Source organism: Elephas maximus, chromosome 20 (genome assembly GCF_024166365.1).
Source record: "Elephas maximus indicus isolate mEleMax1 chromosome 20, mEleMax1 primary haplotype, whole genome shotgun sequence".
Lineage (NCBI taxonomy): Eukaryota > Metazoa > Chordata > Mammalia > Proboscidea > Elephantidae > Elephas > Elephas maximus.
In genome coordinates, this window is record NC_064838.1 from 14,853,349 (window position 1) to 14,868,438 (window position 15,090).

General features: G+C 39.7%; 1 protein-coding gene across 2 annotated transcripts in view; it reads left to right on the forward strand.

Annotated features, from left to right (window-relative positions):
- Positions 1–15,090, forward strand: part of TAFA1 (TAFA chemokine like family member 1) — a 615,243-nt gene that overhangs the window by 93,335 nt on the left and 506,818 nt on the right. Inside the window, exon 2 of one of the 2 annotated variants that reach the window (XM_049861946.1) lies at positions 12,232–12,297. The exons of the other annotated variant lie outside the window; for it this stretch is intronic. Coding sequence (XP_049717903.1) covers positions 12,232–12,297 — 66 coding nt within the window. The remainder of the gene's footprint in view (positions 1–12,231; positions 12,298–15,090) is intronic. 2 annotated transcript variants of the gene reach the window in all.

Below are 15,090 nucleotides of genomic sequence, written 5' to 3' on the forward strand. Positions count from 1 at the left end.
ATTATAAATGGCTTGATCTCTAATTAAAAAGACCTTGTCATTAACATTGAGTGTCAGCGTTCTCTCTCTTTCACATGCTCACGGGCACACACGCACATGTACACACGGTATGCCTTCAGAAGAGTGGAACTGCAAAGCACTTTTTATAGAAGTGAGAGTTTGAGAAAGTTATTCTCAGAGATAATGGTGGAGAGAAATCAGATGTTTGGAATGTTTTTTAAAACATCTAATTACCATCCAGCAGGTGTATACCCCCAGGCATACTCAGCAGGTAAAATGGTGTCTGGGGAACTGACTGAATACTTCTCTCACTAATTGTTCCTTTCTGTCTATACAGTGCTTCTTTGAGCTGAGGGATTTCATAACAGATGCTCTGGGATCACTCTTATTAAAGCCAAAGAGTTGTGTCTTTTGTCGCCATAGATGCATTTTCTGTCCTTGTGTTCACCATGAGCACATTGTAAGAGAACCCATCACCTGACACACGAACAGTATAGATCGCAGTGGGAAGTGCAACCTGGGGTGGCGAGTCTCGTGTTTATAATTATAAAATCTCAGCTTCATTAACGCAGGTTTTTAAACGTGATGCGTCTTTCCCATAATAAACCTTATTTGAAATGAACACCTTTCAGCCTCAAGGCTGAAACAATTATGTTCAGGTTGAAAAGCAATTAGTGTCTACTTCTGTTTGAGTAAACAAAATACATTACTGGCTTTCCATCCCCATCTGTGTTTGGTTCTGTGTTCAGTGCGTGGCACACCAGTGCTAAGCATTTCTCATTTGTACTAAAATCAGAGTCGGATGAGATGTCACTTTATATAGTTTGGAGTTGTGTTCTGTTGTCTCAAAGCAGTTATTGAGATCCATCTTTTTGTGGCCCCTGGTGGATAGAATCTCATTCGTTCAGTAATGCACCAAGGACTGAGAAGGCAAGCATGGCGCCTGCCTGTATGTAGCTAACAGCCCAGCAGGGGGACAGGAACAGGACAGAATATTTTATAGGCCTATTTTTTTTTTTTTTTTTTTATTCACCGCAGAGCTCAGGGCCTAGAACTGTGTCTAGCACTTATTTAGTTCCAAAGAAATATTTGTTGAATGAACATTTACAGTAAAATATAGTAAAGGCTGTGATAGAGGGTTGCCACAGGGCTGTGGAAAATACAGACACAGGCCCTCCCTATGGGAGTTTGGATCAGTTCCTCTCATAGAAGGGAATGGAAAGCTGAAGCTCTCTCTGCCATTCTCAACAGCTTCAGCAAAAGAAAATCCCACAGCATAGCGGACCAGAGCATGACCTTCATTGTCAGATAAATATGGGTCCAATCCTGCTTCCCTACTTGCAAGCTATGAAGGAGTGGGCAGGTTATCCTTCTTCCCAAGCCTCAGGTTTCTCATACGTAAATTGGAAGATTGCTTTTGTGATGCTCTCACCGACCGGCACATGGTAGGCCGTCAATACTTGTAAGTGCCGTTTACTGCGAAGGACTGATGGGGTGCTCACCGCACAGAATTATGTTATTCCTTTCAAATGATACGTTACAGTGGATCCAATGCATTAACAGAATCATGATAGACGTCAATAACTGAATTCATCAAATATAAGAAAGGAAAACCTCAACCTCTCAACGCAGATATTCTAAAGTGTACCTTAAATTTTAAAGTAACTTTAAACAAGGAGCCCTGGTGGTGCCGTGGTTAAGCACTCAGCTGCTAATTGAAAGGTCGGCGGTTCGAACCAACCGGCTGCTCTGGAGTAGAAATGTGGCAGCCTGCTTCCCTAAAGATTTGCAGCCTTGGAAGCTCTATGGGGCAGTCCTACTGTGCCCTATAGGGTGGCTATGAGTCGGGATTGACTGAATGGCTACAGGCTGTGTTTGAAACATTTCTGTTATGTGGATCTAAATGCCTAGTGCGCTCTGCGAAGAGCAGACTCCTCTGTTATGCTGTCCAGCTTTCTCACTTCTGATTTGGGGGAAGCCAGTGGACCTCCCTGAGCATCAGCTTCCACAGCTATAAAGTGGAAATAATTAAATAAATAGGAGCACTAACTTCTGTATCTCTGAGAGTTTTTAAAGGTCTGTGTCAGACTAGGGCTACCTTCATTGGTTCATCAGTTCACCAAATATTGGCTAGCCTCTGTTACATGCAATGCGCTGTGCTGGTCATATGATGAGGTATTTGCCTGTAAGGAGCCCATGGTGGGGTGGTGGGGGAGACAGATATGTGTGCAGATCATGACAAGGGAGAGTGGTCTGTGCTAGAGGAGAGGAGGTTGCAACAGAGGAGACAAACAGTTCAAGAGAATCCTTCCCTGATTCCAGCATTGCTACACCAGATAGGTCCAGAGAATCGTCAGTTACTGCAGCAAAGTAGCCACACCAGGAGCGTTTTCCTCAGATATTAGGTGAACCAGTTCACACGCTGGTCGTCAAGGAGGAGTGGGATGGAGGTAGCTGGGGAGGAATTGCAGAAGCAGGAGTGGGATGGAGGTAGCTGCGGAGGAATTGCAGAAGCTGGACGTGGTCATATGAATTACTTTCAATTATATATATGTGTATATATATATATATATATATATATATATATATATATATATATAATGGCTCAGAAAAAAAGAAGGATTAAAGTCAAGAGGATCTCCTGTGATACGAGCATACTGCATTTTGCTTATGAGAAGGATAAGAATTTGGCTGCTAATTTTCCTCTACAGCAAAACTTGGATGAAGATTGAAAGGAATTTTTTTTTTTTTCTTCACGCCAGTGTATTACACTAACTTTGTCCACTGGATTTTCTGGGTTGATTTGGGCTCATATCCACGATACTTGGTATAAGGTGGTACGTTGTTGGGGATGGGGAGGGAGGGATATAGGAGATAAACCCATTGAAAACCCATTCCCATTGAGTTGATTTCAACTCATAGCAACCCTACAGGATAGAGTAGAACTGCCCCATAGAGTTTCCAGGGAGCACCTGGTGGATTTGAACTGCCAACCTTTTGGTTAGCAGCTGTAGCACTTAACCACTACGCCACCAGGGTTTCCAGTAGGAGATAGGGCAGGGTTAAATACAGTGCATGCCTGCTTAATTGGAGTTCTGGTGATGCAGTGGTTAAGAGCTCGGCTGCTAACCAAACGGTTGGCAGTTAGAATCCCCCAGCCGCTCCTTGGAAACCCTATGGGGCAGTTCTACTCTGACCTATAGGGTCGCTGTGAGTCGGAATCAACTTGACAGCAATGAGTTTGGTTTTGGTTTTGTCTGCTTAAATTAGCAGATGCCACAAATCCACAGTGTGTAAAATATCATACAGCCAAAAATCGGCTTTTGCAAGTATTTATTTCTTCTATAAAACAGTAGGTGACTTTTCCTAGATTTCAGTTTTTAGTGTAATAGATCCAGAAATTTGGTATAATGCCCTGCTTTGTATTTCTTTGACTTAACGTTGGTTTCAAAAAGAACCTTTGCTGCCTAGAATCTACAATCTCTATTTCATGGCAACACTGGTAATGGCCTTGTGAAATTGAGAAAAAATTGGAGCAACTGTACACAGAAATGTCACATTACTGATGGTTATTGCTGCTGCTTCAAATAAGTATAAAATTAATGTGTAAGGAAGCCCATTCTTTCATGTTAAATACTCGGGGCGGGGGGGGAGGTGGGGAAGGGAAGGAGAGGAATCTTTTCTGAAATGAAAGTAATTACTGCTACTTCAAATTTCTTGATCATTGAGTGTAATTCCCTTCTAACATAATTTGGAAGCTGCACAAGTGTAAATAGGCAGGATTATTTCCTTTTACATTTTTTGTTTGAGGAAAAAATTGGTAGACATCCAATTGCTGTTTACTTCATTGTTATATTGCAGTAAAAATTTTAAAACAACCAAAAAAAAAAAAAGGCGGGGGGGCCCTGGCTTAGCATGGGGAGCATCCAGTCCACAGGTGGATTCTTTGCTCCCTTAATCCCAGTCCCAGGTTTAGCATTTGATACTGCTTGTCCATAGTCTGTTGTCTGTGTTTAGACTGCACTCAGCTCAGTTCAATTCAAAGCACTCCTTCATCATTCGTCATCCATTAATCCAGCTATCCATCCACCCAACAGCCAAGCCATTAATCAGTAAAGGACATTTCCTGATATCCCTTTCAATCAATCCGTAAAGGGATATCCCTTTCAATCAGTCAACAAATGGCTGTTTGCTGAGCATGTATTGTGTTTCAGGTACTCTGCCCTGAAGTCAGGAATGAATGAGATTCTATCCCTGTCTTCTATCCTTCTCCTTAAGAAGGTCTAGGAAAGGAAGAATACAGACCACTGTAATCCAAGTCAGAATATGATAAAACCATAAGCAGAAACAAAAGGCTGGGAAACCACGTACGCACGTGTTTCTACATCCAGCCAGCACCGTGCCTGGAGTTACCTGCCCAACTACTGTACGTATAGGAGGTTCACATCCCTGTTTCTGTGTATGGGAAAGAGGAGAGGGCAAGCCTTAGAAGTCAGTCAGATCTCGAAGGGCCGTGCATGCCAAGTCGAATAGGTATTCAATATGAAAGCCTTCCAAAGTTTTGAAGCAGAGGGAGAAGGGGACCACAGTCAGAACTAGAAGGCAGTCTGCCCAGGTGTTGTGAGAAGACTGAGGCCGAGAAATGTAACTGAGAAGTGGCAGATCTGCAAAGTTCTTAGTGGATGGTTTCTCTCTGGGAGATTTGAGGTGTTTCAAGTGGAACCACAACAGACAAGTCAGAGAACCACCTCTAAAGACTCTGGCAAATTTTCCCTATGTCTAAGCAGAACTTTCTGTAACTTTGGACAGCTTCTGAACCTTAGATGGCCCGTGACTCCCTAAACACCTTTCTGGAGACCCAAATTAACGTGGATCTCAAAGTGGATGACTTTGAGGGAGAAAAACTTGCATGAAGAGTGCAAGCAAGTGAGCCTAGGTTCCTTAGAACATGGTGGAGGTTAGAGTGCGAGGGGGCAGGAAGAGGGCTCAGACAAATTTTAAAAAAGGTATCTTGTCAAAGACAAATAATGTATCACATTTTTTCCCCCATTTTACAAGAATAAAGATACAGGTATTATAGCAGCTAGTAGTTTTTTGGAAGCCCTGGTTACGCAGTGGTTAAGAGGTCAGGCTGAGCTCATAGTGCTAGACCCTATAGGACAGAGTAGAACTGCCCTGTAGGGTTCCCAAGGCTATACATCTTTATGGAAGCAGACTGCTACTCTTTCTCCTGCAGAGCGGCTGGTGGGTTCAAACTGCTGACCTTTTGGTTAGCAGCCAAGTACTCTAACCACTGCACCACCAAAGGCTATAAACTCTCCCATAATGAAAATTCTAGAACCATTTTGTAATTCCCTAAATAACTGTGAGCTTAGGATTTAAAAGGCTGCTGTTTTACTACCATTTAATTATCTGCCTCTTAAGTAACTGGAATATTACAATTGTGCAACATCCAGTAGCTCTCAGTCCAACTGTTCAATTACATGTATAGCAGGATTTTACACTACTCTAATTAATTGGGGAACTGAGTAGAGGCATTGATGTCAGTGCACAGAAAACTGGCTCTCATCATTTTTCCCCATACTGAATTGCCTCATATATGCATAAAACTCGGGGCTGAGTCTTGGACCCATGCTCATCTAAAAGATAAGTCAACTCACTGTTATGTAGTATGACCATCTGTCATGGATTGGATTATGTCTCCCCAAAAATGTGTGTATCAATTTGGCTGGGCCATGATTCCCAGTATTGTATGGTTTTCCTCCATTTTGTGATTGTAACTTTATGTTAAAGAGGATTAGGGTGGGATTTTAATACCCTTACTAAGGTCACATCCCTAATCCAAAGTATCCCTGGAGTATGGCCTGCACCACCTTTTATCTTATAAGAGATAACAGGAAAGGGAAGCAAGCAACAAGTCGGGGACCTCACACCACCAAGAAAGCAGCACCGGGAACAGAGCATATACTTTGGACCTGAGGTTCCTGTGCTGAGATGCTCCCAGACCAAGGGGAGACTGACTTGAGAAGGACCTTCCTCCAGAGTCGACAGGGAGAGAAAGCCTTCCTCTGGGGCTGTGTCCATAAAGAACATACACCTTCCATCATACCATATTCTGGTACTGTGGAGCCAGGGGTGAGGAAAGCGGGCCCTGGGCTGGGGGCCTCCATGGGTTGCTTTTACTTCAGGCCCTGCCAGTGTGAGGGGTAGGCCTGTTTATCACTGTTAGCACTCACCCTTTAGGTGGAGGTGCATGGGAATAAGCTGCAGGAAGGGCTGGCTTACATTGTTGGAGGAGTAGGTGTTGTGGGGTAAGTTAAAGATTTCCTTATTCTCAAATAAGCTGTTAACTACATGCCATATAGCGATTCCAGCATTCATGATTCATTCCTTGAATTTAGACATTGAATTTTTGTTGAGATGTGAACAATTCTTGGGGATGGCTAATACAGCTGTATTTTTCACCAGCAGCAATTAACATCTTTCTGTGTATATATATATATTTTATGTATTTTTCCCAGTAGCCAGTCACCTAGCAAGGCTCAGAGGAAAATCACTCAGGATTAGTAAAATTAATTGGTAAATTACTAAGTATCTGGAAGAGTATAGGAATTCCCTGAATCAGCTAAGCTGTGAATTTCAGCACTCAAATAATGATAATGACACCAATAGCTAGCATTCATTGAGTTTTTGCTACATGCCAGGCTCTGTTCTAAGCACCTTACATGGGTGATATTATTCAGTCATCATAGAACCTGTGAGTATGTCTTTATATTAACCCTGTTTTACTGATGGGAAAACTGAAGAGAGTATAAGTGATTTTCCCAAAGCTCTAGAGTTAATAAATGGCAAGGTGAAGATTGGAACCCAGACCTTCTGATTGTTATTCCCATTGATTTGGGGTTTTCTCTTTCTAAATTATGCACACCTTTTGTCAGCTTAATCTGATAATTTATCATTTGTGTGTCTCTAGTGCCCTATAGGAATTTGGAAGCTAACATTTAAACCATGCTGGGTGTGATAATTAATCTTTATTACCCATGTTATTATAATGGTCATTTTCTGAACTCAGTAACCACTATTCCACCAGTCTCTTATTCTTGTCATTAAGGGCTTGGGGGATTGCCAACATTCAGTCTAATACAAGTCTACTGTGTGTTATTTACCTGATCACTAAAGTGATAAACTTGAACCTAACAATTCCAATAAAAACTCTAAAAATTCTCATATGATTTAATAAATCATTATTATTTTTAAAAATGCATGATAAAATACAGAATTTTGAATGAGAAAAAGGATAGGTAAAAATTGTAAGGTACATTACCAAAAAAAATCATTATGGTTATATTTTGCATATGAAAAATACCAGTTTCCTGGAATATAAACAATTACTTTGCAATTAAACTAATGACCTCTGAATTTTATGTATTTTTTAAAATTGCATTTAAATGGATTTTCTTTTCTTTCAGAGGTGAAAGTTAAGAACTATAATTCTAAACCAGAAGTTAGCAAACTATGGCCCACAGGCCAAATCTGACCTGCAGGCTGTTTCTGTGAATAAAGTTTTATTGGAACACAGCCACACTCATTCATTTACATATTGTCTCTGGCTGCTTTTGAGCTACAGCAGCGGAGTAAGTAGTTGTGATAGATGCCATAAAAAAAAAAAAATTTTTTTTTAGAGCACTCAAAACCTCAAATATTCAGTATCTATTCCTTTATAGAAAAAATTTATTTACCCCTGCTCTAAATAATTTGTCTAAGCTGAAATGTTGGCCGAAACATATTCCAATAATACTCCGGAGTCCCCTAATTTTTATTCCAAAAGAATAAAAACACACTTGTGGCAAAATAATTTTTGAACTCCAAAATGTCCGCCTAGTTTCAGAAACATGTTTTATTTTATTGCTACCCAGATTTATTTGAAAAAAAGGCAAGGTTACCTCAATACTATGGTTGCTTTTTAAGTAAAAATATGTTTACCAAAATTTATTTAATAAAGAGAAAGAAATGGAAGGCTACCAAAAACATGGAAGGTTTTGTGATAAAATCCAGACTTAAATATTTACTTTTTGCTCTGAAACAAAATTCGAATAAGAAATGATAAATTTCAAAGTTCAGGTGAGGAGTATATTTTTCTATAAGTAAACTTAACATTAAAAAAACAAACGAAAGAACCTTGCTTGCACGTTTTATCCACTGACAAAGGTCCCTTTACAGAGGCTCATCTCTATACATAAAAGGGTGAAGTGATGTTTTCCTGCCTTGATTGTATCATTCAGTAGCTTCTTTGCAGGAGGCAGACTCTCCTGAGCGTTTCAGCCTTCTGTGTAAACCAGGCTTAATCTACCTGATGCTGTCGGATTAATCCTCTTAGGCCTAGTGGACAGGATGCCAGAAACAGGTATGGCATGGGAGACAAAGTGTATTAGGGAATGCGGTTGTCACAGTAAATTTACTGGGCTTAACTCACGTGCAGATTCTGTATCTGCTATTTTATCCCCAGGTATAACTTATTTTTAAGGAAGAAAAGAAAAAAGCCAAAAGGGAAGCTTTTGTGTCTAACTTTCACACATAAAAATTGATGTTGTTGTTGTTGTTGCTAGTTGCCATCAAGTCACCTCCGACCCATGGCGGCCTTTAATATAACAGAATGAAATGTTATCTGGTCCTGCGGCATCTTCACAATCTTTGATATGTTTGCACTCGTTGTTGCACTGTTATGTCAACCAATCTCATTGGGGGTTTCCCTTGTTTTTATTAGCCTTCTGCTTTACCAAACAGGAGTTCTTTTCTAGCAATTAGTCTTTCCTGATGACATGTCCAAAGTAAGCCAGCCAAAATCTCACCATCCTCACTTCTAAGGAGCACTCTGGTTCTAGCTCTTTTAAGACTGATTTTTTTGTTCTTTTGGCAGTCCGCGGTATATTCAATATTCTTTGCCAGCACCACAGTTCAAACTCATCAATTCTTCTTCTATCTTCCTTTTCTCTATCCAACATAAACAATTACATGGTGATAAAAACAAAAGCAGATTTCAACAAATGTTGTTGGGACAATTGGACATTCATATACAAAACCAAACAAACTAAAAAAAAGAAAAGAAAAGAAAAAACCTCTACCTATGCCTCATACCATTTACGAAATAACTTGAAATATATAGGAGACTAAACCTAAAACTTCTAGAAAAGAGCTGTCTAAATGGAACATTGAGCAATAATGAAAATGTTCTATAGCTGCTCTGTCCAGTATGGTAGCCACTAGTGGCTGAACACTTGAAATGGGGTTAGTGTGGCTAAGGAACTGAGGTTTTAAATTTATTTAATTTTAATTAATTCAGATTTAAGTAGTTACATGTAGCTGGTAGCTACTGTATTGGATAGCTCGACTCTAGAAGAAATTATAGGAGAAAATATTCATGAATTTGGAATAGGCAAAGATTTCTTGATTGAGTTAAAGGCATCAACAATAAGAGAGAGAGAAAAAAAAAAAGGCAGACTTCATCCAAACTATGAACTGTTTTTTGAAAGACACTGGTAAAAAAATGAAAAGAAATCACTGACTGGGAGAAAATATTTATAAAACACATGCATAATAAAGGGCACGTATCCAGAATATATAAAACCACTCAAACAATAGTAAGAAACCCAAATAGACAAAGGATTTGAACAGATGCTTTAGGAAAAAAAACGATACAAATGGTAAATAAGCACAAAAGATTTTAAACAACATTAGTCATTAGGGAAAAGCAAATTAAAACCACAATGATTTAACATTACATACCTAAAAAGGTGGCTAAAAGAAAAAAATACCTGAATAATACCAAATGCTGGCTTGGGTGTGGAGCAGCTGGAGCTCTTATTTCCTGCTGGTGGGAATGCAAAATGGTGCAGTCTTTTTGGAAAACAGTTTGACAGTTTTGTATAAACTGTATTTACCATATGACCGAGGTTATATTGGAGCCAGAAACCCTGGTGGCGTAGTGGTTAAGTGCTACGGCTGCTAACCAAGAGGTCAGCAGTTCGAATCTGCCAGGCGCTCCTCGGAAACTCTATGGGGCAGTTCTACTCTGTCCTATAGGGTCGCTATGAGTCGGAATCGACTTGACGGCACTGGTATGTTGGAGCCAATTGTGTGCATCTATTCCCAGCTCCACATTCAGTAGTCCACTCTGGAAGCTTTGAAACAGCTAGGGTGGAAGTACTTACACCACAAAACTGGCAAATTAGAGCTTTTTTTTTTTTGAGGGGAGGAGGAGAGAGAGGAAGAGAGCCAACCGGTAACTATTTACAAGTACAGCACTGAATATAGCCCAGCAATCTTCATCTCAGAGAAATGAAAATGCATGTCCAACCGAAGACCTGTACATTAGTGGTTATAGTAACGTTGTTCATACTTGGCCCGATGTGGAAACAAACAAAATGCCCATCAACTGGTGAATGGGTAAACAAATTGTGGTACATCCATAAGTGGAATATTTTTTGTTGTTGTTATGTGCCATCGAGTCGATTCTGACTCATAACGACCCTGTAGGACAGAGTAGAACTGCCCCATAGAGTTTACAAGGCTGTAATCTTTACAGAAGCAAATCGGCACATCTTTCTCCTGAGAAGCAGCTGGTGGGTTCGAACTGCCAGCCTTTCAGATAGGGGCTGAGCATTTAACCACTGCACAACCAGGGCTCCTCAAGTGGAGTACTACTCAGCAATAAAAAGGAGAGAACTAGTGATATATACAATGGGCATGGATGCATATCAAATCCATTATGCTAAGGAAAGAAGGCAGGCACAAAAAGTGACATACTGTATGATGCCATTTATATAACAGTCTGGAAAAGGCCACATTACAGAGACACAAATAAAATCCATGGTTGGAGAGGCTGGGGTGGGAGCAAGGGATTGACTACCAAAGGATACAAGGGAAATTTTGGGGATAATAGGAAGTACTATATATACCTTGGTCAAAATTTATAGATGTACAACTAAAACAAGTGAATTTAACTATATCTAAATTATACCTCACTAAATTTTTTTAAACCTAATTTTAAGGAGCCCTGGTGGCCTGATGGTTAAGCACTTGGCTGCTAACCGTAAAGGTCAGTGGTGTGTACCCACCAGTTGCTCTGCAGAAGAAAAGACCTGGAGATCTGCTCCTGTAAAGATTACAGCCTAGAAAACCCTGTGGGGCAGTTCTACTCTGTCACATGGGGTCACTGGGATTCGGAATCGACTTGCAAGCACACAGCAGCAACAACACCACCTAACTTTAAAAAAAAGAATACAGAGTTGTACTTTTTTGACTTATTTGCAGAAAAGCAGTTTGCAAAAAATAAAAATCGAAAATTTGATGAGGGAAGTCAATCTCCTCTCCCGCTTCCCTCTTCCCAAATATGACTTAAGCTAAATATTTCCGTTGGGAGCTGGGTCAACAATATTTTCTCCCAGTAGACTCCATGTTACCACAATCTTTTGAGCATAAAAGTTATCCCTGGATTTCTAGGCAGGCTATTAACCTATCAAATAGGTTTCCAGAGATAGACTCTATCTTACCTACGACTAAAGAGCTCAGAATTCTTCCTGTTGGTTAAGTTCCTAGGAGTGGCTGGATTTTTGTGAGTTATGATACCCTGGCAATAGCACTGATTAACAAAGTCTAGGTTTAAATTCAAATTCGAAGAGCAAAAGACTTTCAGCACCTAATTTGTGTCCGTTCCAATTTGCTACTTGTTTTTACTGATTTTAGAGGGGCTTTTTTTTTTTTTTTTTTAATGGTTCTGCCCTAGTTTTCAGGGTACTAATTCTGTTAAATACTTATTAAGAACAAATTTACCTATTCATGCTGAACTCCATTGATCCGAGGCTAAAGTATACAGATGAGGATATGCAGAGATTGGCAGGCTGGTTGGGTATGTTTCTAATCATATTATTTTCCAGTATATCTGGCCAAAGTTTTCAAGGATTTGCATTAGTAAAACTAAAATCACCTTTAGTAAATAAATGCTGTATAACTTTATGGGTGAGTGCATTATAATTTCTGTCCCCTTTTAAAGTGTTTATTTTATGTCATAAAATGTACCAACTTGTTCAGACAAGGCTGTGGGGGTTCCTTTTGAATGCAGTAAACCAGTTGAAAAGAGTTGTATTGGGTAAAGTTTTCTAATACATCTGTAGGTAACAACACCAAAAAGAAAAACAGGAAAAAATGTTCAAATTAAGCAACTTTTCTTTCTAGAATGTGCAATGTAATAAAGCCAAGAGAAGGTATGGGAAAGAAGTCTTACTGGAAGCTTTTGGTAAGGTAAGGAGTTAAGCATTATGATACGCTCTAGGCACTGGCTGCCATACCTAATGTACTGGGATTGGGATACCACAGCATCAGTCGGTGAGGTAGCTGGGATTAAGGGTCCTAGAAATGCTTGCCAAACTAGACAGGGAGTGAGAAGAAGAAATTAATCTAGACAGCATAAAATTTCACAAGCACTTCAGTCATTTTTGACACCTTGAGAGTAGTGTCATTGCTGATTAGACAAAGATAGAAAAATGCTCCTAAATGAAATGACAAAAATTAAATAGGATATGAACTTTTAAAATTTTTTGAGTAGCTTTATTGGTCTTTTATTATTATAAAATCAAACATAAGTATTATAAAACATATTATAAAAGTGTATATCATTATTATATACTAATGTGTAAAAAGAGAAAATAACAGTCTTTGAGCAGTCCCAATTTTATGCTGTAGAGGTACCATATGTATATGTGCATTTAAAGTAAGACATATTTTTTTAATAATTTTTATTGTATTTTAAGTGAAAGTTTACAAATCAAGTCAGTTTTTCACTTTTAAACTTATATATACTCCCAATTACTCTTCCCCTAATGAGACAGCCCTCTCCCTCCTCCCAGTCTCTCTTTTTGTGACCATTTTGCCAGCTTCTAACCCCCTCTACCCTCCCATCTCCCCTCCAGACAGGAGATGCCAACATAGTCTCAAGTGTCCACCTAATGCAAGTAGCCCATTCCTCATCAGCATCTCTCTCCAACCCATTGTCCAGTCCAATCCATGTCTGACCAGTTGGCTTTGGGAATGGTTCCTGTCCTGGGCCTACAGAAGGTTTGGGGACCATGACCGCCGGGGTCCTTCTAGTCTCAGTCAGACCATTAAGTCTGGTCTTTTTATGAGAATTTGGGGTCTGCATCCCACTGTTCTCCTGGTCTCTCAGGGGTTCTCTGTTGTGTTCTCTGTCAGGGCAGTCATTGGTTGTGGCTGGGCACCATCTAGTTCTTCTGGGAAAGTGAGACATATTTTAAAAATAAAAGCTGTATCATATTATACATCCACTTCTACAACTTTTTTCAATTGATAATTTATCATTAACTTCTTACATGAAAATACCTATAGATCATCCTTAAGGCTGCATATAATTAGACTATGAAGATGTAATGCACTTTGCTGAGTACCTGTTAATGAATGTTTAGGTTTTTTCCCTATTATATTACTTATCTTTGTACCAAAATATTTGATTGCTTATGTGGCTGTCTATTTGGATACATTACTAGAAGTATATTTTTTGGTTACAAAAATAAGAATGCTATTTTGGGAAGGAAATTGGGTGATATCAAATGAGAGTTTGGAAAGAAGAATAAAAGGGAAGAAAATCAGATTGCATGCCAAGGATGAATTAATAAGACTACAGCTGGATTAATGATTTGTACATGATATTCAGAGCTTTGCGTTTTCAGCTTCAGCAAATACATTCGCTGTGTGCCATTTAAATGGCCAGATATAAATCTTCTGTGTGCCGTCACTGTGCCATGCCACATGCTTTTATGTGTTATCTCTGGTTGACTTGATTTAAATTTTATCTGGTTGATTTAACTTATTTTTATCTAGTTTAACTGTATCTAGTTGACTTGATTTTGTAATCGCTTATGTCATTTTCAAAGAGACCTGGTAGCACAGTAGTTAAGCACTTTGGGGCTAACTGAAAGGTCAGCAGTTTGAACCCACCAGCTGCTCTGCGAGAGAAGAAGATGGCAGTCTGCTTCTGTAAAAATTTACAGCCTTAGGAGCCCTGTAGGGCAGTTCTCTCCTGTCCCGTAGGGTCTCTATGAGTCAGAATCGACTTGACAGCAATAGGTTTGGGTTTTGGGTATGCCATTTTCAGGTACTTTTTTCCATATGAACAAAAAGAAGTCTTTTCAGGTTATCTTTGATGTTACTGTCAAGTCAGTTTGACTCATAGCGACCCTACGGGACAGAGTAAAACTGCCCCACAGGGTTTCCAAGGAGCGACTGGTGGATTTGCACTGCCAACCTTTTAGTTAGCAGCTGTTGCTCTTAACCACTGCACCATCAGGAGCTCTGTCCTATAGGGTCACTAGGAGTCAGAATGGACTCGAAGGCAACGGGTATAGTTTTTTTGGTTGACTGGTGTTTGTTGCTTGGAATAAAAAGAATAATTTCAGAGAGTGATAAATGCTATGAACAAAGTTAAATGGACAAATGCAATAGAGAATTACTGAAGAGGGAGGATGGCTGGGATGGTGAGTGAGTGCTTCATGGGAGAGGTAACATTCAAGGAAAAACTGAACCATCAAGAAGAGCCAGCCACAAGATATACCGAGGAAATTGTTTTTCACCAAAGGAAACTCATATTACAAAGAACTAAGGCAGGGTTATTAAAAAAACAAAAATTATTCTGGTATATATGGAGCGTAGTGAGCAAAAGGGAAGGGTAGCAGAGAAGAGGGCTGAGAAGAATATAGGGGCCAGATCATGGAGTGCCTTGAAAGTCAGGGTAAGAAGTTTGAATATTAGAAAAACAAAGCACTCCAAGTTCAGCAGGAATCCATTGGGGATTTTTGAACTGGGAGCATCCTAATCTGATATGTGGCTGTGTGGCTGATTAAAAACATCTGTTTGTAAATGGACCATGGGGGGCAAGGGTGAAAGGAGGGAAACAGAGTGGGAAGATGTTGAGGTCATGCAGGTGAGAGGTAATACTGGAGATGGGGAGAAGTGATGGACTAGAGATATATTCTAGACATAGAACCAACAGGACTTGCTGATGAATTGAATGCGGGGTATGAT